General features: G+C 38.0%; 1 protein-coding gene across 3 annotated transcripts in view; it reads left to right on the top strand.

Annotated features, from left to right (window-relative positions):
• The window catches only part of DROSHA (drosha ribonuclease III), a 70,835-nt gene that overhangs the window by 29,557 nt on the left and 19,634 nt on the right, over positions 1-21,644 (top strand). For all 3 annotated transcript variants that reach the window (XM_063400538.1, XM_063400545.1, XM_063400555.1), the window contains exons 15-23: positions 491-615; positions 3,945-4,044; positions 6,965-7,072; positions 11,505-11,612; positions 13,976-14,114; positions 14,790-14,850; positions 16,799-16,858; positions 18,841-18,940; positions 21,244-21,346. In XM_063400538.1, the coding sequence (XP_063256608.1) occupies positions 491-615; positions 3,945-4,044; positions 6,965-7,072; positions 11,505-11,612; positions 13,976-14,114; positions 14,790-14,850; positions 16,799-16,858; positions 18,841-18,940; positions 21,244-21,346 (904 nt within the window). The remainder of the gene's footprint in view (positions 1-490; positions 616-3,944; positions 4,045-6,964; positions 7,073-11,504; positions 11,613-13,975; positions 14,115-14,789; positions 14,851-16,798; positions 16,859-18,840; positions 18,941-21,243; positions 21,347-21,644) is intronic.

Here is a 21,644-nt window from a genome sequence, read left to right as displayed (position 1 = left end):
GCCTTTTCTGAGAGTAGCGTGACAGGATTTTTTTGATGCGATTTAGTCAGTGTGATTGAATGGATCTAATAATAATGCCTTTACTTGCTTTGGGAAATCGTGAACTAAAATTAGAGAGGTAACCTGGTCTTAGCAAACTTTTCAGGCATGTGGGTTCTTGGATGGCAGAATGCTAATCCTAATTTTTATTTATGGTGCGATGCTTGACCAGAGAAAGTTGTTTTAAGTTCTTGGAAATAGTCAAAGTAAATTTCCAGATGTTTAAAATAAAAAGTCCTTTTTGGTTTTTTTCTTTGAGTGTAGGTCAATTAACTTTGTTTCTCTTACTGTTGTTGCCAAATGTTTATAATAGTATTAATGATTGGTTTAATGTGCATCTTATTAAGTTTGGAATGTTGTTGCTTCGTGTTTCCTGGATAGTTGAGCTTGAGGCCGTAAATTTTCCATGGAGCTGTTGTCAATTTAGCTGTATTTTGTTTTTTTCTCCTAGAAACCCAGCTCAGTTCGTATTGATCAACTAGACCGCGAACAATTCAATCCTGATGTAATTACTTTCCCTATTATTGTGCACTTTGGGATACGACCTGCTCAACTCAGTTATGCTGGAGATCCTCAGTAAGATGCTTTTCCTTCTTTCTTTTGTTCAGGAACTCATTTCTGTTGTCATTTGTGCCTTAAATAGGGCTTGGTTATGTGCTTAGTTGAGTCTGATATAAAGCTTAGCGCTTATGACATTGAACGCAAGCACCTGAAAATTAGAAAATGAAAGGAATAAGTTTTTCCCTGAAATAATTCAGGATCTGCTGAAGTAAACATGCTTTCGTGTGCAGTATGAAACTTCCTAACCTGACAACAGCTCTTCTGGATCCAGCAAAAGGTGGTTCCTCAAGTTCCATGTTATTTTTCTGGGAGGCGGGGTTTCAGAGAATAGTGTAACAGGAAGGCAGAGAAGGAAGAATAGTTACCCAAACTTCCTAATGTCTGTAGCATATAGACTTCTGAGCTAGAGGATATATTTAGGTCATTTTGTTGAACAGCCCTTGAATGGATGTTTTTAAATTTCTCAAATCACTGTTTGAATCTTTTTATGCTACTGACAGGGAGAAAATTTCAGGTAATCACTTCACCAGTACTATTGTGCATCATATGCAAAAGTAATTATTTTTATTTCAGAGCTGCTACTTGATTGTTAATTAGATGTTCTTCAGGTCTCACATCTAATAAGGAATAATATATCCATTTGCTGTTTGATTACTGCATGATGTTAGTTTCTTGCATATTGCCATATCCTATATAATCATCTCTTTCTGTGCTTTGAAGGATCATGTCTACATACTGTTTCCTGGCTTGGGAGCTCTTGCACCTTGCCACTTTTCTGTGCTTTTTATATCCTGATAGTGTTTGGGAGGAGTGTAGAGAAGAAGTGGAGAGGCAATCAGGACTTCAGGCAGAGCAAGAAATACTGTTTCACTGTGGATTGATGAAGGGATGCAAAAGTGATGATTGGATTTTGTTCCCAATTCTTTTCTTAACCTCTGTCTATTTCAGGGAATTCTTCCAGTGATTGGGACATCTACTTTCTGCATGATGACAATATAGAGCCTGTCTCTGTGCATGTGTAGTTAAGGTGGTCTTTTTTCTCAGTGCAGTGGTTTAGGAATGGTATTCACCAATTTGGTACTCCCACTAATAAGAGAACCACTCTCTTCCCCTTCCACTGACAGACACAAAAAGGCAGAGATCATGAGTTGAGAGAAGAATGATTTACTGGAAACAGCAATGAGACAAGAAAACAAACAGTAATAGCAACAATACTAGTAACAAAAATGTAGAAAGAGAGGATGACTTATGTGCAAAATGCTCAACAGATCTGCAGTTTTGAGGCCCAAACACTCATGTGCGTGTATGACAGTTGTATTCTTTTGCAACTGCTTGCTGAGAATTTCAAATCCAACATGGCAGGAAGGGGGAATATTGAGTGCTAATCCAGATAATAAAACTGGGGTTTTTTGCTTTGATTATTAGTTTTATCTTTAAAATGTATCTCTTTATCTTTTCATTTTCTTATCCATCCAAAGGAAATAGAAATTAGACCCAAAAAAATAAGAATTATCTCTACTTCGATGCTGAATTTATTAGTATTTATTTATATAAAGTTCTAGTACTTTTCATTGAAAATAGTATAAAGAGACAAAAATTATTCTTCCCACGCTTTTTTTTTCTTTAAAGTTCACTTGTGGGTTTGTTATTTGTTTTGGGTTTTAACCTTGGAGCTGCTTGCAGAATGTAGGTATGTTTTGTTTTATCAGAGTAACAAAGCATTTTTTGTGAAGGACATCTGTGATGCCATCATAAATGTCAGGCTTAACTCTGGTGTATGTGTGCCCAGAAGAGATTTTCCTCTAATATGTCTTTTCTTTGTGGTATCCTAATAATTAATTTTTGTAGTGGTAATGTGTTTATTAATTCTCCAACTTAATTGCAATAACAAAGCTTGTTTCACCCTTATCAATACTTGCAGAAAAATGTGTATTATAGATCACAGTTTCAGATTCTTGTTTTTGGGTTGAAACATCCTCAAGGCATTTGTTCTTTTTGTTTTGGTTGATTTGTTCATTAACTCATTTTTCTTTTTTGGATGGTCATTTGTCAAAAATAGATGTGCTATCCTGCAGATTGCAAAAGTGTGGTGAGTGGAGCATGAGATAAATCTATGGATTGACCATTTCAGATGTGTATGTAGACTGAAAAAATACCAGTATCTCCAGAGGCAGAGAGTATACATTCAAGAATGCTGCACAGAAATAGCTGGGGAAGAAATGCCAATAAGGAAAGATTTAAGTGTCTGTGAATGTGGATGCTGGGAAGATTATGAAATAGTAAAAGAGCTGCTGCTGCATTGACTGCTAAGCCACTAACATGAAAACTTCCTAAAAAACTGCTGCTCTAAGTTATTGCTGGGGAGGATCTTCTTTTATGATGTAAACACTAACTTGGTAAACTTCTTTCCTCTGGCCTCTAATTCCCTGCTTCCTATTCAATATAGGAGTTGTCCTGAATACAGAGGTTACATATTGAAGATAGCATTGTTTCCTCAGGAGACAGGGCCCCTGTCATGATTCTCTTTGTTGCTCCTTCCATTGTAACTTTTGAACCTGTTGGTCAATTGCAGCTGAAAATAATGGTGGGATGTTTTCTTCAGATGGAGTAAGTTCTTACAAATTTGGTGAAGGTTTGTGCTAGATCCCTGAAGGACTCCCACCAACGAAATCATAATTGGGGTTTATGTGTAATTACACACCACTCAAATAAGAAAGGGCTAGATGGTTGGAGAAAACCAAAAAACTTAAATACGTGCCAATCACAGAAATAATATGTATTGCTCTTTCCATTCCACACAACCCATAGGGAGCAAAACTTTCATTTCACTTTTCACAGAATAACTTCTTGTTGCATGTCACTTGTAGAGCTCTTCCTCATGTGCTTCACAGAAATGTTTGAGCCGGTGTAAGGACAGACACTTCCTGGGGAAGGGTGCTACTCCTTTGCAGTGAGTGATAGGTAAACCGTGTGGAGGAGAAGTTTTCACCTGCCTGAATTGAGGTTAGGGGCAGGCAAGTCTTTCCAGAATGGTGGTCCTTTGGAGAGGATGGGTGGGTATCTGGGAGACCTGGGGTCTGCCCCGATCTTTACTGTTCTTTACCTCACTCTGCACACTAATGCCTCCTCTCTGCTACTTGGCCACCCTGCTGGAGCAGCTACCCAGGCACTGTCACCTCTTGGGAAATGCTTTGACATTATTTTATTTCTGTAGCAAAGAGGTGCTTGTGGGCATTCTTTGCATACATTGTGTGCATTATTAGCAGCTGCTGTGTTCCTAATGACGAACAGGGAGAGACTTCTGTTCGTTGACCAAAATACTTGTTTTCTGTTTTGTCCTTCAGATACCAAAAGCTGTGGAAGAGTTATGTGAAGCTGCGTCACCTACTGGCTAACAGTCCCAAAGTCAAACAGGCTGATAAACAGAAGTTATCACAGAGAGAGGTATTCTGGACCTTCCTATGAATGATAACTGAGCGTTGTAATTTGGGATGGAATAAAGCCTGCCCTGTTTATGGAAACTATAGAAATCCTTTACAAAAGATTTTCTTTCCAGATTCTTAACACGGATTTTATTTTTATCTGTGCTTGTTATTGAATGAGGTTTTTTTTTCCTTTTTTCAGCTGTCAAACTGCTGCAAGTTTTTTACCCAATTATAGAAATTATTGTTATGAAACCATAACTTCTTTATAGCTGTTGCCATTAACGGTTTCAAGAATTAGCATAGAGAAGGACTTTTTATTTCATAATGTACTTTTAACTGGCTCATAATTTTAAACATTTCTCTTCTGAGATAAAAGCTGCCACACTTGTGTGCATAAACCGTAATTTATTAGGTGGTGTAGTGACATTGCTTAGGATATTTGACTTGAAATCATCTGGTTGTTGTATGATAGACAAGATATTTTTCTCTTTTTGTTTTTCTTTTTTCTCCACAAAGTGATGAGCAGTAAGCATTTCCTAAGTGTAAATGCTCCACCAGTTGGGAATTAAAAGCAGAAAAACAAAGTCTCCCAAATATAGCCTAAACCAACCTATTTATTTCTATAATTGGACTGAAGCTTTGAATTTGTCTGATGCCTGTCTATCAGGCACTCTTAATTTGACCATCTATGTAAAGACTACATAGAGGAGAAATTAACTTCTTGAGTACAGGATGGTATTTAATTAAGTGGTGTTATATTTTTATTTATTGATTAGAAACACTAATTATTCGTAAAATCATAGACTGCCCTGAGTTCAGAAGGATCCATGAGAATCATGGAGTGCGATTCCTGAGACTTCCCCAGTTTATTGGGGAAGTCTTGGAAATTGCACTTTTGGAATTCCTTTCGGTTGCAGTAAGTGTTTGATACATGGGATATTGCACCTGATTATTTTCATTGTTACAAAGCACAGTATGCTGTTGTGCGAGCAAGAGTTTTAATAAACATTTTATTTATGCTGATATTAAATAAGCCCTTGCCTTCTTTGCTTGTATGTGAAAAAAACCCAAAACAAAACCCCCACGATTTTGTGACTGAACTGTGCCAGAGTTGCAAAGGTAAAAAAGGATTTGTACTCACAGGAGATGATTTTGTTTGCCACAACTACGCACAGAGGAAGTAGAAGATCATTGTTTTATGGGCATATTTTCGTTTGGGGGTAGTGGATGTAAAATTTGTAAAATTGTAGTAGATTGTTTGGAAGGGGTTGATCATATTTTGCTCCAGAAGATTAAACATTCCTTTGTTATTTGGCACTTGGTGTGGGCTGCTGATTTTTTTTTTTAGACTGTATTGCCTAGGGTAGCGAGTTTTACAAGTAGTTTGCCAAGAGGGAGGCATACAGGGCTGAAGCAGAAACCTTATGTGAGGATATATTTGCCAGTGGAGGTGTCAGGAACTCCGAAGGAGCTGTAGGACTGTACCTGACTGGTACATGGGCTTTTAAAGATTATGAATCATATATTATGTAGTGCTTCTGAGCCAGTCAGACTGAAATACAGCCAGGTCTGGCAAACAGTGTAGCACCTTTCTCAGGAAAAACTCAATGACACACCTTCAATGCACAAGGGGTGCAGCACTGGCAGCCTCTCTGTTCCCTCTGCCATCAGTCATCCACCACTGTGAGGTTGTACAATGATATTATTTGTGACAAGGTCATGCCTGGGGCTTTGTTCCTCTAACCTAACTTTGAGCATTTACAGCAGGTGCATAAATTAGGACCTGAAGGCTCACTTTGAAGTCAGTGGAGGGAGAAATGCATTTTTGAAGCCATTTATCCCCTTCATTGAATATAAAAGGAACCAGGGCTAACTAGCATCCTACCCTAGACACCTCTTTATTGAGGTTTCTGAGGTTTGATGAATCTGTGTCTGGACAGATGCACCTGCTGGAACTACTCTACTGTGAGTCTCTGCAAATGAGAAAACAGGGCTTGTTCCTGCCCAGATAGGCTCACAGGCTTCAAACTGGAAGCTGGGAAGAGAGAGCTTTGAGCAAGCGCCCTGTAATGGAAAGGAGAAGGAGAGGCAGGATAAGTTGCAGCTTTGAAGAGCTTTGTGTTCTGAAGCAGGAAGAGCACTGAGGGGAGTCTTTATGGTTAGTTCATGCTGTGTGGGGAGCTTGTACACCCCAGGGCTTTATAGTACTGGAACCAAGAGATTCTAATCCAGGGCTGATTTATTTTACCTGGTTTTCTTTCATTTCATTTTTACAAAAAATATTTTCTTTTAATGCTACTGTCAAAATCTTTTAATGATTCTGACCCTTTTGTGGTTTCTAGAGACCAATTGTTTGCACATCACCAAATAGCCAGTGGCCCAGGTAAAACATATTTTTAAAAAAATTGAAATAAAATTAGTAGATTTCAATCAGCATAGTCTCCAGGACTGGTGAATGCTGACCCTTTTCCCAGACTGAGCATAGTGACATAGCTGAACAGGAGCTGTTGCAAAGTAGCCAAGATCACAAAGCAAAGCCTGTTTTGCACCTGAATGTTCAAACCAGGAGTACTCACAGTGATGGACATGAATGAAGAGGTTCTCTTGTATGTCTGGTAAAGCAAGTGCTTTCATTTGAAGGACTTTACCTTTCTTACTTGTGTATCATCTTGGATGTATGAGCTGGACTGGTTTGTTTTGTCACTTTCAGTAAAAAAAATCTAGTCACCTCTGTTCTCTCCTTGGTCTACCAAAATCTCCTGTCTCCACTGTGTTCCAATCTGTCAGTCTGTGGCTGGGAGTTATCAGACCTGTACCAGCCTTAGAAACTGCTCACCAAAACGGAACCTTACATGGGTATTGTGGATGTGCTGGTGTGTGCGTTGCTGTGCTTTGTTGTAGCAAGTTCTTCACAGGAGCTCTGTTCTCTCCCTGCTTAGGAAGCACTGCAGAAAATTCGTCAGAAGAACACAATGAGACGTGAAGTGACTGTGGAGTTAAGCAGCCAGGGATTCTGGAAAACAGGGATACGCTCTGACGTCTGCCAGGTGACTGAACCGAAAGATCTATTTTCTTGATAGCTGCCATTTACCTTTCTAAGGGTTTGTTCTAGACTGAAGAACCAAATGGAAATTAATGCCTCAGTAATATCTGTTGATCTAGTGAACTATTCTAGTGTTCTGTCCACCCTCTCTGTACACACAAAAAAAATGTAATTTAAAATTTTCTGCCAGAGGTTGATCAGTGCAAGGGAGGGAAGTTAGGAATGGCCAGCTTGAAGCTGGATGTTTGCCAGATGTTGAGTCTAATGTGGAACTCTTAATCCATCATCTGGCTTGGTTTTAGCTATTTTAATTTTAATATATTTTTCTATTTAGATAGCTTTTAAAAACACCCCAAGTTTTACAGTAAAGCATGAAGAAATACCTTTTTACTTGAAAGAAAGTAAAAGAAACCTAAAACCCCACCACAACTAACTTCTGGATTAAAACGTATGAGCCTCAGTAGAAAGATATATTTCAGATAATCTGTTTCATATGTATGACATCTCCGAGGAAATATCTCTGTCAGGTTCTATGCTGAAGCAGTTGACAGCCACCAGCTTTGTAATATGATAAAAAAGAAGTGCCATTTTTATTTAATTTTGTATTGGTAAAATTTGAGTAGTTGTAACAGCCAAATAATTATACTAGAGATATACTTGCATTATTTTTTTACCTGTTGTTTTGGAGATGTTATTTAAGAGTTAAATGCAACTTAGTATTAGCTTTACAGTGTGAAGTATAAATTGGAGGATTGCTAGGCAAGGGTATAGGTAGAAATTCCATTGTTATCTTAGAAGTCTGGTCAGGCCAAAGGGGGAAATTCTACAATGAGAGAAATGCTAGTAACTAAAATTGCTTTTCTTCTGTCTGAAACATTTCTTGTGATTCTACTGTTGCCTCTGAAGTAGAAAGAGAGTAGTGGCACAGTATCTCTTCACTTAGCTGAGGAAAATTACAGCCCTTTCCTAATTTTTTTTGTTGTGAACTGTATCTATTTTTACAGCTGAAGTAAACAGTGTAAATTTCCAATTTAGGCACTTTGAAACTGTTCTGTGTTATTCGTAATATCTTTTGTGATTCATCTCCTAATGTTTTGAATATTCCTGCTTCGTTTTGTTGAAGGACAGCAAAACACCAAAGAATGATAAAAGTAAAGCTATTTCACAATTTTTATGCCCATTTGCAGCTGTAGCATTTAATTCAGCCAGTTCTGGTATGAAGGTCCTTGGATTTGATTTCTTTGAGAAGCTAAGAATAGGCAACTGTCTGTCTGCAAAATGAAAGATTGCTGCTGTTACTACATGCTTTTTCCCAGATTAAAGAACACTAAAACTAAATATGCATAAATCAGCTCTGGGGGCAGAGCTCAAGTGCAGTGATTTAAAATTACTGCTTTTAAAAGAATTGCAGTTTAGAAGATTGAAACTCTTTTAAGTCACTCGTGATAGCTTATACTTTCTCTGAGTTCCATGTAGCCTTAATGACACTGGTCTTTGCTGTCTCAGAAATGAACTGCTTGAAAGGGGCAGAAAAATGGTGAGTAGAATGTTCAAAAAAAGTGTAAAATGTCTGACTTCTGACAGGCTAACTTGAAGCTACCCAGTATATCAAGTGCAGTACTTAGCCACTGAGCTGGGCAGCACTTAATACACAGTGTGGCAGGATCTGGCCATGCTGAGAAGACTGCACCTCCGTTTCCCCTCTCAAACCACACCATTGTTGCTGGTGAGCCCTCAACAGCAATGTAGAGTGTTCAGCATTTCATGCATTCAAAAATATTTCAGCTCACCTGCTTCCCCAGTAGCAGGAACACCTGCAGTCCTGGGGATGTGGCACCATCTGAGGACACCTGAGAGAGTCTCTGCCTTGCCATGCTAGCTGCAGCAAGAAAACAACATGCAAACGATTTAAAATCATACATATTTTAAAAGCATTTCTTCTAAAGAGATAAATACATGAAATATCAGAAACATTGAATACCCATAGTCCAGGATGATGGATGTTGATAGAATCAATCAATCAAGTAGTTAGTGCCAGGAAAGCAGCATTTTGTCAATCGAACTTCAAGAGTCAAATTAAAGTCTTCCTGTGTGCTCCCAGGGGTCTGTCAATTCTTCGTTCACTGCACCACAGCTGATAAAGGTCTGAAACTTGGTATTTCAGTCCTCAAATGCAGGGACCCATATTGGTGTGAAGAATGTTAAACGTTGCTTGAGGAGACTCTCTCTAGTACAGTGGAACATAGAGGCAGGGAAGCAGAGTTGTGCTGTGAAACAGTTTCAGGTTTAGTTGTTTTGGTGTTTTTCAGTTAATTCCTTCCAGGAAGGAACACATAGGAAGCACACCTGTGCAGTTTATAGGAGTTAAAAGGGATGTTCTTACAAATTATCCCCAAAAACCGAAATGAGTGACATGGTAACAAAACTTCACCTACACTTCCTAATTCTGCCTGGAGTGGTTTTATATTTCTCTGCCATTTGGAGTCTTTTTCTTCCTGGGAGTCTTTTTCTTGCTGTTAGCTGGCTATTTCATCTGATCGAAAAGGACCAAGAAGGGGTTCCTAGTCAACAGCCAGCTGAACATAAGGCAGTGGGTGCGCAAGTGGCCAAGACACCCTGGCCTGTATCAGCAGTAGTGTGGCCAGCAGGAGCAGGGCAGGGATTGTCCCCCTGTAGTGGTGGCACTGGTGAGGCTGCACCTTGAATCCTGTGTCCAGTGCGGGTCCCTTCACTGTACAAGAAGGACATTGAGGGGCTGGAGCATGTCCAGAGAAGGGCAACGGAGCTGGTGCAGGGTCTGGAGCACAAGTCTGATGAGAAGTGCCTGAGGGAGCTGGGGGTGTTTAGCCTGGAGAAAAGGAGGCTCAAGGGAGACCTTATCACTCTACAACTGCCTTAAAGGAGGGTGTAGCCACATGGGAGATGGTGTATTCTCCCACACAGCAAGTGACAGGACAAAAGGGAGTGGTCTCAAGTTGTACCAAGGGGGCTTAAGATTGGATATTAGGAATAATTTCTTTGCAAATAAGGTGATCAAGCATTGTAACAGGTTCCCAAGGAAAGTGGTGAAGTCACCATCCCTGAAGGTATTTATAAGGTTCTTTGAGACATGGTTTAGTTGGGGGAGTTTTCAGTGTTACTTTAGCAAACTTTAGCAGTTTGACTCAATCATCTTAAGGGTCTTTTCCAATCTAAATGATTCTGTGATTACCTTCCAGCTCTGTGTTCAGTTCTCAGGAATTTCACGGTCTTTTACTTAAACAGAAAGACTTGCCATTGGTTAGTCTTTTTGATCTTGTAACATTGACCAGTTTGTATTTTCTGCTGTTCTGTCATTAATGACCTGCAGAAATCTGTAACATCTTTTTTTCAGTAAATTATATATCATCTACTTTGTGTGCTTGTTTTTCTTGCTTCTCTCCATGCTATACACTCATTTCCTCTAATCATACCCAATCTTCTTTCTGAATTAATTGTGACAGCCTTCAGATTTTAATGCCCTTAAAACACACCTTATTATGAATATATTTGTTATGTTAGTAACGGGAATGATTAGGAAAAATTTGTTCACAAATGGCCACATGCATAAAAGTCTTTAAATCCTGCATTTCTACTGTTTCTCTTTTCATTCTTATGCAAGAATTCTGATTTGCTATCATACTTGCTATACTACTCTGCTGATAAACGATACTAATAGCGTCTTTCAACCTAGATATGTCTGAAGTCAATATTAGTGTAGAATTCCTTCTTTGAAACACTTGAGAGAGGGGAACCGCCATTGTTACAAAATAAAGTTGTTGTTTTTTTCAGTTTTATTGACATTTTCCTCAACAGAAAAACATTGTCTGTTTCGTAGACAAACAGCATCCTTTCTGATATTTTTAGCACATTAAATGTGCCAGGCTACAGCATTTCAAAAGTCCCATAATTCTTCCTCAAAAGGAAGTGAAGCAAGGCACAACTGTGCTTGAAAATTGAGTAGCTACTGTTGTTTGGTGAAAGCTGGCTAAATGGTGTAAAGTGTTTCTTCCTTAATGTAATAAGGGAGAGGGGAAGTGATGTTTCTTCATTTTTGAAACAGGGTGTTAAATGAAAAGTCAAAACATATAGCATTGTATTCAGTTACAGCTTCTTGAAATTTGCTGTTACTGGTGACCAGACTTTTTTTACCTCATTGAAGTTGCTTAAGTTGAAGACTGGGTTTATGTATTTATTCCTTTAGTCTGGGCAGGACTGTGAAGATAAAAATGTGTATTTTATTAAGTGCTTTAATAAGTGAAGGATGGGAAACTATGATTTTTATTTTTCCTCATTTAAACCAAAACTGTAAACTAAATGTTGTAACAATTGGGAAGTGTTTGTAATTTTAGCTCAGTTAGCTGAGTTCTCTGTATACTGAAGTTGAATGTTTTTGCTGATTGCATTTGTTTTTCCAGCATGCCATGATGCTTCCTGTCCTCACCCACCACGTCCGCTACCATCAGTGTCTGATGCACTTGGACAAATTGATAGGCTACACCTTTCGAGATAGGTGCTTACTGCAGGTAAGATATGAAGAGAAAACCCCAACCTCTTGCTGGTTTCTCTGCTTGATATGAGTTCATCCATAGTGCTGAAATGCACGTCATTACCACAGCTTGGGTGGACCTGATTACTTGTACTGCAGGCCTTTCAAAAGTTTCAGTTTTCCAAAGAGACTTCTAAATGGAGGTATCTGTTGTTCACATCGATATTACACCTACCTTTGCTCCCGTAGTAGGTATGGATTCGCTTGTAATGTGTAGCAAGACAAAAATGTAGTTACTGAAAAGACTGTCAAGTACTCATTTCTGGGTAAGTTCCTTTTTTCAGGTATTGACAGAGAACACAATGTTATTCTGCACATGAGTGTATGTGCCCTGCTTCTTGTTTTTATAGCCAGTTGTTCTAAAAGAGAATAATTAAAACATTGCCCCTTTTTTTGCGAACTAGTGAATAGAAGTTTGCAAACTTCTGTTCAGCTCTTGATTTCTGCAAGTACATGACGAAATTTTTTTATTAACAAGCAAGAGCAAGAACTGGAGAGGAGAATTTCTTGTTTTAGGTGCATCCATGTCACATAACCAGCCTTTTATGTTAGTGCATATTTGGAACTGATTACCTTTGAGGCTGATGCTTGACAGGGTGGCCCCTCTCCTCTTGGACTTTTCCTGAATTTACTGAATGAAAATGGGGTTTTCTGTTTAGAACCTCCTTTTGAAGTAAGCATCATCTCTCTCCAATGACTGTACGAAGTTCAAAACATGGCAGGTTTTTTATTTCTTTAGAGATTTTACTCCCAAATTATTTTAAGGAAATATTTCTTCTCACAGTTTTTCTGGTTTCTAGAATTTGTTTTCCAGGCCTTTTCCTACTGCAAGTTATATTAAACATTGAGCATCTTTTAGGATTTGGTTGTTGGCAGGCTGTCTTTGTTTTAATGTCAAAGATAAAAATGCAGTGATGGAAACTTTCAAAACGTTGAGGCCAACACACAAACCAACAAGTAAATTCTAATCAAAAAGAAATAAAAGCATAAAAATCAAGTGTGTAAGCATTTTGGTTATAGCATTGTATTTGGTTATAACAAACGTGCTTTTTAATGCTTTGTCCTTACACTCATTTATTTAAAACCTACAAACATTTTCCATGAGAGGAAGAGCTTTTTAAATTGTATATAGTATCAGTCATCTGCTTCAGCACAGGCAATGTTAGATGTATAATTCTGAATTGATTTTTACCTATTTTATCATGGTGTATTCTTTTTAAAGTACAAGCAGGTTAAAAAAAGATTACACTAAATTATCTGTTCAGAAAAGCTGTAATGTGTCATGTAGTCCAGATGGAGCAGAATTTGAGAATGTGCAATTACAACAAACTTAGTAATACTATCAAGGAATTAGAAGGGACTTGGAGAATGTTCTTACTGTTGATTAAATATAATTTTACTCTTTAAATTTTATGCTTAGAAAGCAATGGATAATGTTTGAATGAATTACCGAATGTCTTTGCTAACAGTCTGCAGCACCAGTCCTGCATGTGTGTCAGAAGTAACTTTCTGCAGCTTGCATATTCCAGTGTTTCCTCTTTTTTATACACAGGTTTTGTGTGCACATACTTTTATACAAGCAGAATATTTTGATCTGTGTAAAAAATGAGAAAATGTGTGAGTTTGCAGGATGGAGTTCTGAAAAACAAGCTGTAGTCCTATTTGCTGCTGCCATTTCTGCAGTGGTGGTGTCAGTGGCAGAATAAGCTCTTGGTAATCCTTGGTGGTACAAAGGTAAAACAGAGGACCAATCCTGTCATTCCTCTTCCATTTGAAGAGTTAATCCTCTATAGTCATGAGGGAAAGCGTTCTTCTGTGATTAACTCTGCCAGGAATAATGTACTTGTTGTTGTTTAATTTTTTGAGCTAGGAGAGCTTTATAGATTTTTAAGTAATGCAAATATGTATGGTTGAGGAGCTCTTTTAATTGCTTATATTTTTAATATGAATATTTATAGTTCAATGTTAAACTGAAGATATTTTTAAATAAGCAAATATATTGAAATCAGGTCAGCAAAGCTGGTAAGCAAAAGTCTTAAGGCAAATTGACAGTTCATGAATTTTCTCTTCTAAACTAATTTTTCTTTAAAGAAGAAAAGGATGAAAGTTAATTAGTTAAATTGATGACTGAGCATAAATGTTGCTTCTTTCTGACATCTGAAATAGTTCACTCTACTTTTAAATTGCTGGAACCAAGTTTCTGATTGACTACATCACTTTGTAACCTTTCTTCAAACTGAAAAATAACTATTACTAGCTACCAGTCTAAGATAGTGTTTTTCTTTCATTTGCAAAAATACATTTAACTCTTTTTTTTTTCCTATATATGTTACACTATAGCTTGCCATGACTCACCCCAGCCATCATTTAAATTTTGGGATGAATCCGGATCATGCCAGAAACTCCTTATCCAACTGTGGGATTCGACAGCCCAAGTATGGAGATAGAAAAGTTCACCATATACACATGAGAAAAAAAGGTATGCTACTTACACCACTAATGTTTTTTTCTTACCTCACACTTAAACAGTAAGAACACCCTTTGTTCCATTATCATTTCCTTGGCCATTGTTCTTTTGAGAGATGCCTTCAGTAGAGGATTTCAATGGTTATACACTGACCTGGTGAGGTCTTTCTAAAAGACTGGATTTTGCAAATTAGTCAGTAAGTAAAGAGCTGAGAACAAGCAAGAGTAATAAATGGAAGTATGTATTTGCTTAGATTTTTGGCAAGTACTGTTTTCTTAATTTGCTGCTCAACGTGGTGAACAAACTGGAATTTATTTTGTAAATGTGTCTTGCTAATGTGAACGTGTGGTCTGTCTGCTGCAAAGATTCCTCACCCCTTTAAAGTATATTCAGTGATAATGAAGGAAATTGTTTGTTGCTTATGTAATGTTTAGAATGTCCTTTTCATGCAAATGTGGTATTTATCTGGCTCCCTGAATGCAAAAATTCAATACTGTTGTAATGGGACTGCGGTCAGTTAGGCAGAGAGCATTGGTAAGGATTATACTTGATGTAATAAACCCTGTAAATAACAGGATAATCTTGTGTACAGCAATTACAAAGTAACATTTTGAGTAATTGTTTTCTACATTTATTCGAAGTGAATTAGTGGCTGTTTACTTAATAGTGCATTGTTTATGTTTCTAGGGATAAACACCCTGATAAATATTATGTCCCGTTTGGGACAGGATGATCCAGCTCCTTCCAGGTAATGAAAATCGTTGTTTGCAAGTAGGGAAGCTGCTGCAGAGGGAGATATTTAATAGAAATAACCAACTTACTGTCACCAACAGCTTTGGCAAATAGTTGAAGCAAAAAGTCATTTTGAATTGACTTTTATATTATGAAGGTGTGCTGGAAACCTCCATTAGCAGTGACATAGTAAATGTTTGGTTAAGCCTGCAGAAAATGTCTGAAGAATGTGTTAACAGATAATTCTATAATTTTTGGTGATCCCTGTAATGAGGAGGACTAAAAGACTACCTTTTTGCTTTCTGCAGAATTAAAAAAATAGACTTCTTGTTGTTGTTATCAGTGCTATAAATTGGATTCTTCATCACGTTTTCTCACAGTAGTGCCTTCCTGGCATGGCACCTTGTTAACAGGAGTGTGGTGCTGACCATGGGCTTTGCTGATTTACTGTTCCAATTTAAAGACAGATGCAAAACCCATTAATGTTGCAATGTGATAATCTGTAAATGACCACTAAGAATTCTGCATATAAATAGAGTTTAAGATATGGTTTACAGCCACAGGCACCATATTTAGCTGAAGTTCAATAAACAAAGGTCACAAGGCTAATGCATGAAACAGTTGCATGTGAAATCTTTTAACTGCGTGAACTAGATGGCAGTGTGTGTGTTATTCAGCTGTAAAGTCAGTGTGTATTTAGTCAGTGTGTATTTCAGTGCTGTAGCTGGACCTTTCAAGAGCCATCATTTCAGAAGAAGCTTGGGAATAGTAGAAATTTAATTCTGCTTAAATTATTGTTGCACTGCTCCCTAAATGCTGATTCAGCTAGACCATACCCTTTTCTCTTCAAGGTTGTTTGAGTCCTCTAAAGATAACATAAGGCTAAATTGCATTAGTTCTTGTGAAATAAGACAAAAATTTAAAGTCCCATTTCTGAGAGAGGTGTGCTCAGTTCTGATGCTAGACAGAGTTGCTGTAGATTTGCTCACTTTATTGTTTTATATGGCAGAGGTACTTGAATTCTTTCAGCCCATAACAAAGGCCTGCTATTTCTGAAACTACACTAATTATATAATGGTTGAAGGAGTGAAAATTACAATAAAAGCTGTCAAACACTTGACAAGGATCTTCTGGATCAAAAAAAAAAAAATCCTGTGACAATAGCCTTGATTCTGCTATAATCATGTGTGAAATCAGAAATGGTGCTGCTTACTTGCTTTGATGACTACAGCAGAAATTTGTACGTTTTCAAAGACATGGTCACATTCTTTTCCAGCTGCTTGCCCTTTTAGTCATTTTGTATATAAGAAGGCAGACAGCTTGAAGGAAATGAAACTTTTTGCAAAACAAAGGTAAATCAGGAGCAGTGATGAAAGAAAACAGAGGAAATAAAATATTCTAATAACTCGATGGTATCTTTGGATTCATCTCCCGGTACAACTATTTTTTCTTTTGAGCTCAGAGGAAGTTTCAGAGAACAAGGCATTTAAAGGTGCTGTGAAAAATCCAAGTTCTTACTCCCTCTGCCGTACCAACAATCTGCTGCAGGGTCATCCTGCCCTGCTGGTGTTGATGTTAATTAGGCAGAGCTCCCTAGTATCATGCACAAGGCTCAGAACAGGCTGTTTCAGTCACCTGGTGCTCTCTGATGGATGGAGAAACCTGGCTTCAGTGCCATGTAGCAGTCCTGTTTCCTTTCCCCATTTTGTGAAGCTCTGGCAATAGCTCAGAACAGAACATACCAAAATTTCAAAGGTGGTGGTGTCAGTCCTGAGTTTCACGATTTACATAGTTGTTACTCTGTTTGGAATGGATTGTAATCCAGAGAGGGTGGGGGAGGCTACAGAAATGATTATCATGACTGATTAGCAATCAACTCTGATTTTTTTCTGTTTTAATTGTGTTGTGTAAATAACCAGCATGTGTTACTTAGGTTATGGTGAACTTTAAAATGCCTTTTTCAGGATTAACCACAATGAACGTTTAGAATTTCTGGGAGATGCTGTGGTGGAGTTCTTAACAAGGTAAATGGGGAATTCTTCAGCAGTTCTCACCTTTGTATGTTGTTATTATTATAGCATTGTGTTTATTGAACTTTTCAGTGTCTACTTTCACTGTGTATGTTTGCAGTCCTGCCTGATATTTAGACCTGCATACCTGCAGACAACTCCCTTGATAATTCTTTCAGTGTTCATGATAAAACAAGAAAGATTACAAAATAAAAAGCTAGAGTTTGTGTTTCATGGAGTGCAGTTTTAAATTGATTTGGGTTAGAGATTATTCAGCTACAGACGAGTTGAACTTTGTAACCTTTTTAAGGGAAAGATATTTTTCCTAGCATGCTACAAAATATCTTTGTTTCCATGGGTTCTTTTTTGTCTAGTTGCAAGGGAGAAGCATTTATGGGTAATGCTGAATGTGTTGCAGTTCTTGTATTTCCAGTAATTAGGGCTGTAGCTTCCATAACAACTTAAATAGTTAAGCACAAAAGCAATTTATTCAAAAGTAATGAAAAAGCCCCATGGTTCATCAAAAATTGCTCCAGTTCTGGACTGAGTATTCTGAAATCAGTGAACAATACAGGCATATTATTAGTTATCTCAATTGTTCTACCTTACCTGAGTAGAGGCGAACAGGTTGTACAATAATAGAAGGATTATCATCTATTTTCACCTGCTTTGTTCTACTGTTTTTAATAGAGATGTGGTCTTGTTTACTGCTAATTATCTTTAAACCACTTTGCCACATGAACAGCGAAACTGCCTTTATATCTCTGTTCTCTACTAGCCATTAGCTATATGATATTAAAAACGATTAGCCTATAAAAGGTCTCCACTGCCCTTAAATCTCATGGCCTTTTCTCTCATACAACAGTACAGGCTGATAAGATGGAAGACTTGCTGATTAAAATGTCTTGCATTTTTCATTGTCATTGTTCATCAACCATCCGTTCACTTTCTGACCTAACTTTTGTCTCGATGCAGAAAAAAAATGAGCTCCTTTTCTGTTCAGTAGAGTATGTAAGCACCTATTTAAGTCTCAGGGTTTTTTCTACCTCTCTTAAATTCAGGTGTCTGCTGTTGTGAATTATGATGCTTGATGAGATTGCCTCTACGTTTTATAGCAGTTTTTGTGCTTAAATAATCTTGCATCCATCTGTATTTTTCTCCCTGTGTATAGTCTTAATAAATCATTTCAATAATTAGTGCCATACAGTGCCTTAATTGTGGAATGTTGAAAACCCTCTATGTATTAACTGTTTTTCGACGTGGGTTAGATAGATAGATGATAGATAGTCATAGATGAAAGTATCCAAAATCATTTATTCATTACTCAGATCTTGATGGGGTCAGTGAATTACTTGTTTGTTTCTGTTTTATGAAGCACCTTGCTAGCATGATGAGAAATACCATTAAAGGTTGTTAAAAGCCTGTGGTTTTTACCTCTTTTTTTGTGTGTTTGTGGTATAATGACTTCACACATTTGATAAATCCAGACTCAGACTGTTGAGTTCTGTTCTTTGTTTTCATTAGCATCTGTTAAAGTACTTTAGAGACACGTATAAACAGATAGATTCCCTGTTGGCAGCAGCATCACCTGAGAGCACTGTGTACTCACAGCACGGCGTTTTCTGAAGGCTGAGGCTCCCCTTGTGCTTTGTTCCTCAGCATCCTCTAGGTGTCAGCTGTGCTGAACCCTCTGCTGCTGCTGCTGATAGAAACCTGTGATGAGGGAACTGCAGGCTGGGGCAGGGATTTTGACATTGTGTGCTGCCCAGCAGAGAAACAGCACTCTTCCTCCTGTGCTGCCGGTGCTGTCCTGTTGGATAGGATTGGGCATTGTTTGAATGTTTGTGTCTTTACCTCACTTCAGGCTGAGTTCCGCTTTGGGAGGGGACCTGCATTACTCACTAGGGTCTGAGAGAAGGGCACAGTTTTCTACAGGTGTATGTGGTGCTTCTTTAATCAAATGCTGACAGCATCTGGTTTGCTTTTTGTTTTGCCAGTGTCCACTTATACTACTTGTTTCCCACTCTGGAGGAGGGAGGATTAGCTACGTACCGCACTGCCATTGTGCAGAACCAACACCTGGCCATGCTGGCTAAGGTACAGCTCTCTGTGTCTCTGTGTTTCACACCCGTGGGTAGAATACTGTGAGTGTCTGGACTGCTTCCTGAGGGAGCTGCCTGCTTTGAACATCACTTTCTTTGCTGTGTTTTGTGCACAAGATTTGGGATGCAGGAGGCCTTTTCAGTTTGAGAGTGGATATTAAAGATAAAGGAGAACTTTGTGTTTTCTCCGAAACATGCTTTTGGGAAAAGTGATTTTTGCAGGCATAAAGGTAAGTTTTTGGCCATTGTTGAAGGTGTGCCTATACTTGCCTTTAATTTGCACAAGTAATGAAGCTGACCAGTAGAACTTCAGTGGAAAAAAAAAATCAAACTTATAAATATGTTGTTTATAAGAGAACTTCCTGATAGAATATGTAGGGAGAATGTGGCAACAGGAGGTAGAAAAAATGGGGGAAAAATTTTAATCTGCTCCATAACCTATGCAGTCATTTTAAGGCCCACTGTAGACTGTCAGAGGAGTCAGAAGTATCTTAAACAGGGTTTTGGAGAAGAGTTGTGTTATCTCCTAGAAAAAATTAAGATGCCTTAGAATTTTGTTTAGTTTAGTTCTGTGAACAACAAAGCTTTTTTATATTTCTCTGTATGATACTGGTGCATGGTGCTATGATACAGAAAGTTGATTCAATCTCTTCATAAATAGATAGGTATTCCCTTATTCATTCTTGATTTTGTTAGTGTTTTTTTTTTTAAGAAACAGTCTGACACTTACTGATGTAGTTGGTTATGCTACACATCTGCACGCACTGTCCACTGTACTGCTGATAGTTTTCAAGTAGCTCTTTTAATCTTTCCTCTCTGTAATCACACAATGTCCTAAACAAGTATATCCAATCTTGAGATTTTGGCAAAAACTGCAGGATTTCTAATTGTCTTTTTGCTCAGCTCTCAGGAGAAGCATAGTGTAGGCAGTGAACACAGTAATTTTCTTTCATGTCTTTCTTTATTAATTTAGCTAAGCATGAATTTATTAATACATTTCATATCATGCCATTGTTTACAAATATGGTGTTGCGTGACATTTGAATTCATGGTACTATTTTTAAACCTGCATCAGGAAACTCATATATACTTCAAGTCTGTTCACAGCCTTTATCATTGAACAAGGACAATTTTTGAAAAATTTTATTGCAATATTTTAAAAACTGTAGGTACAGCTGTAAATATTAGATATCTGTATATTCCCAGTTTTCCACCTTTCCCTTTGTTCCTCTCACATGTCTTATATGATGTTCCTGGTTTCATCCCCTGCAGTGTCATGTTGCATTCAGTTCACTTAATATAATTCTCAGCTCTCAGTGTCTCTTGAACTTGTAGGATGCTGTTCATAATTAAGGATCAAATGATGTGTATAAGAAGTTTAAATTTCATATAAAACAATTAATATTCTACTCTTATGTTGACTCTAGTAAGTGGTCACTGTGCATTATAAAGTGTGATGGAACACTGTAAGTATAATTCACAGTGCACTGGAACAGTGAACAGGCTGCCATTCATTGAAAATGGAAAACTTTTTGGCAATTGAAGCATGTCTAAACCATGCATCTCAAACAACTTAGTCTCCAACTTTTCCTCTTAAATATACTCTGCGAGGATCAAGTTGAAAGTTAATAAGAAATTATTCAGTAGAAACTTCTACCCAGCTGGGAAGAGCCTATTCTCATACAAACTTTGTGAGTTGCACGAATCTCTTCTTTAAAAATCCTAGTGATGGCTTTATGTCAAAAAGACAAATATGTAAAGAGAATCTAGGAGCTCTTGTCTGCATTTCTATAGCAGAATTATCATATGTTATAGAAAACATGTGGTTTACTACCTGTGATTTTGAGTGGCAAGCACAACTATAATTCAGAGAACAGATGAGTGTTAATGATGCACTTCTGAAAGGAAGAAGGAAGCTAGGTGGCACTGCAGATTAAAATATGAACCTTCTCTTGCAGTGCCCAGAGGCTACCACCTGTTGATGATCTTAGAGGAAAAAGCCAGATGTTCAGTGGATTGTGTCTACCTGAGTTGTTATTCCTCACTGTTCTGCTTTAGCTTCTTTTGGTTTGATAATTCTAGTTGTTCCATGGTATCACACTCCAGTTGTTTACCTCTGATAAACAAGGGAAATTTTTTAATTTTAGCCTGTGTCTAAATGGAATCCATGGAGAAAAGCGTCATAGTTCCTTCAAACCTAGTGTGTGCATGATTGCAGTGTAATTGAACTTTAGTGACTAAACTGGTACTCTTGTACTTCTAAAGCCATGGCTTTAACTCTTTCTCCATATTTTGCAGAAGCTGGAACTAGAACGATTCATGCTCTATGCTCATGGGCCAGACCTTTGCAGGGAGTCAGATCTCCGCCATGCCATGGCCAACTGCTTTGAAGCCCTGATAGGTAATGTGTCTGCATTTGTGTGTGCACACAGTCCTGTTTTGTACTGTCTGTGTGCCGTGTTGACTGGGGTGGAGGAGATGTGCCTGTTGAGTAGTGCTAGCAGGAGCAGGCAATAGTAAAGCTTCTTACATCATCTTTGTCCCTTCCCCTCTCCTGCACATATGCCACGTGTATAAACACAATGAGTGTGTAGTATAGCCATGAAAGTCTCATCTTCCATATCCTGGCTCCCACACACTGGAGGTGAAGCTGTTTCCTGTCACTGCAGAACTCCACCTCTCCTGTGCCAGCATGGCCT

Source organism: Prinia subflava, chromosome 1, assembly GCF_021018805.1.
Source record: "Prinia subflava isolate CZ2003 ecotype Zambia chromosome 1, Cam_Psub_1.2, whole genome shotgun sequence".
NCBI classification, from domain to species: Eukaryota; Metazoa; Chordata; class Aves; order Passeriformes; family Cisticolidae; genus Prinia; species Prinia subflava.
The sequence above is the reverse complement of the archived record's forward strand: the minus strand, read 5'-3'. Positions and strand labels throughout refer to the sequence as shown.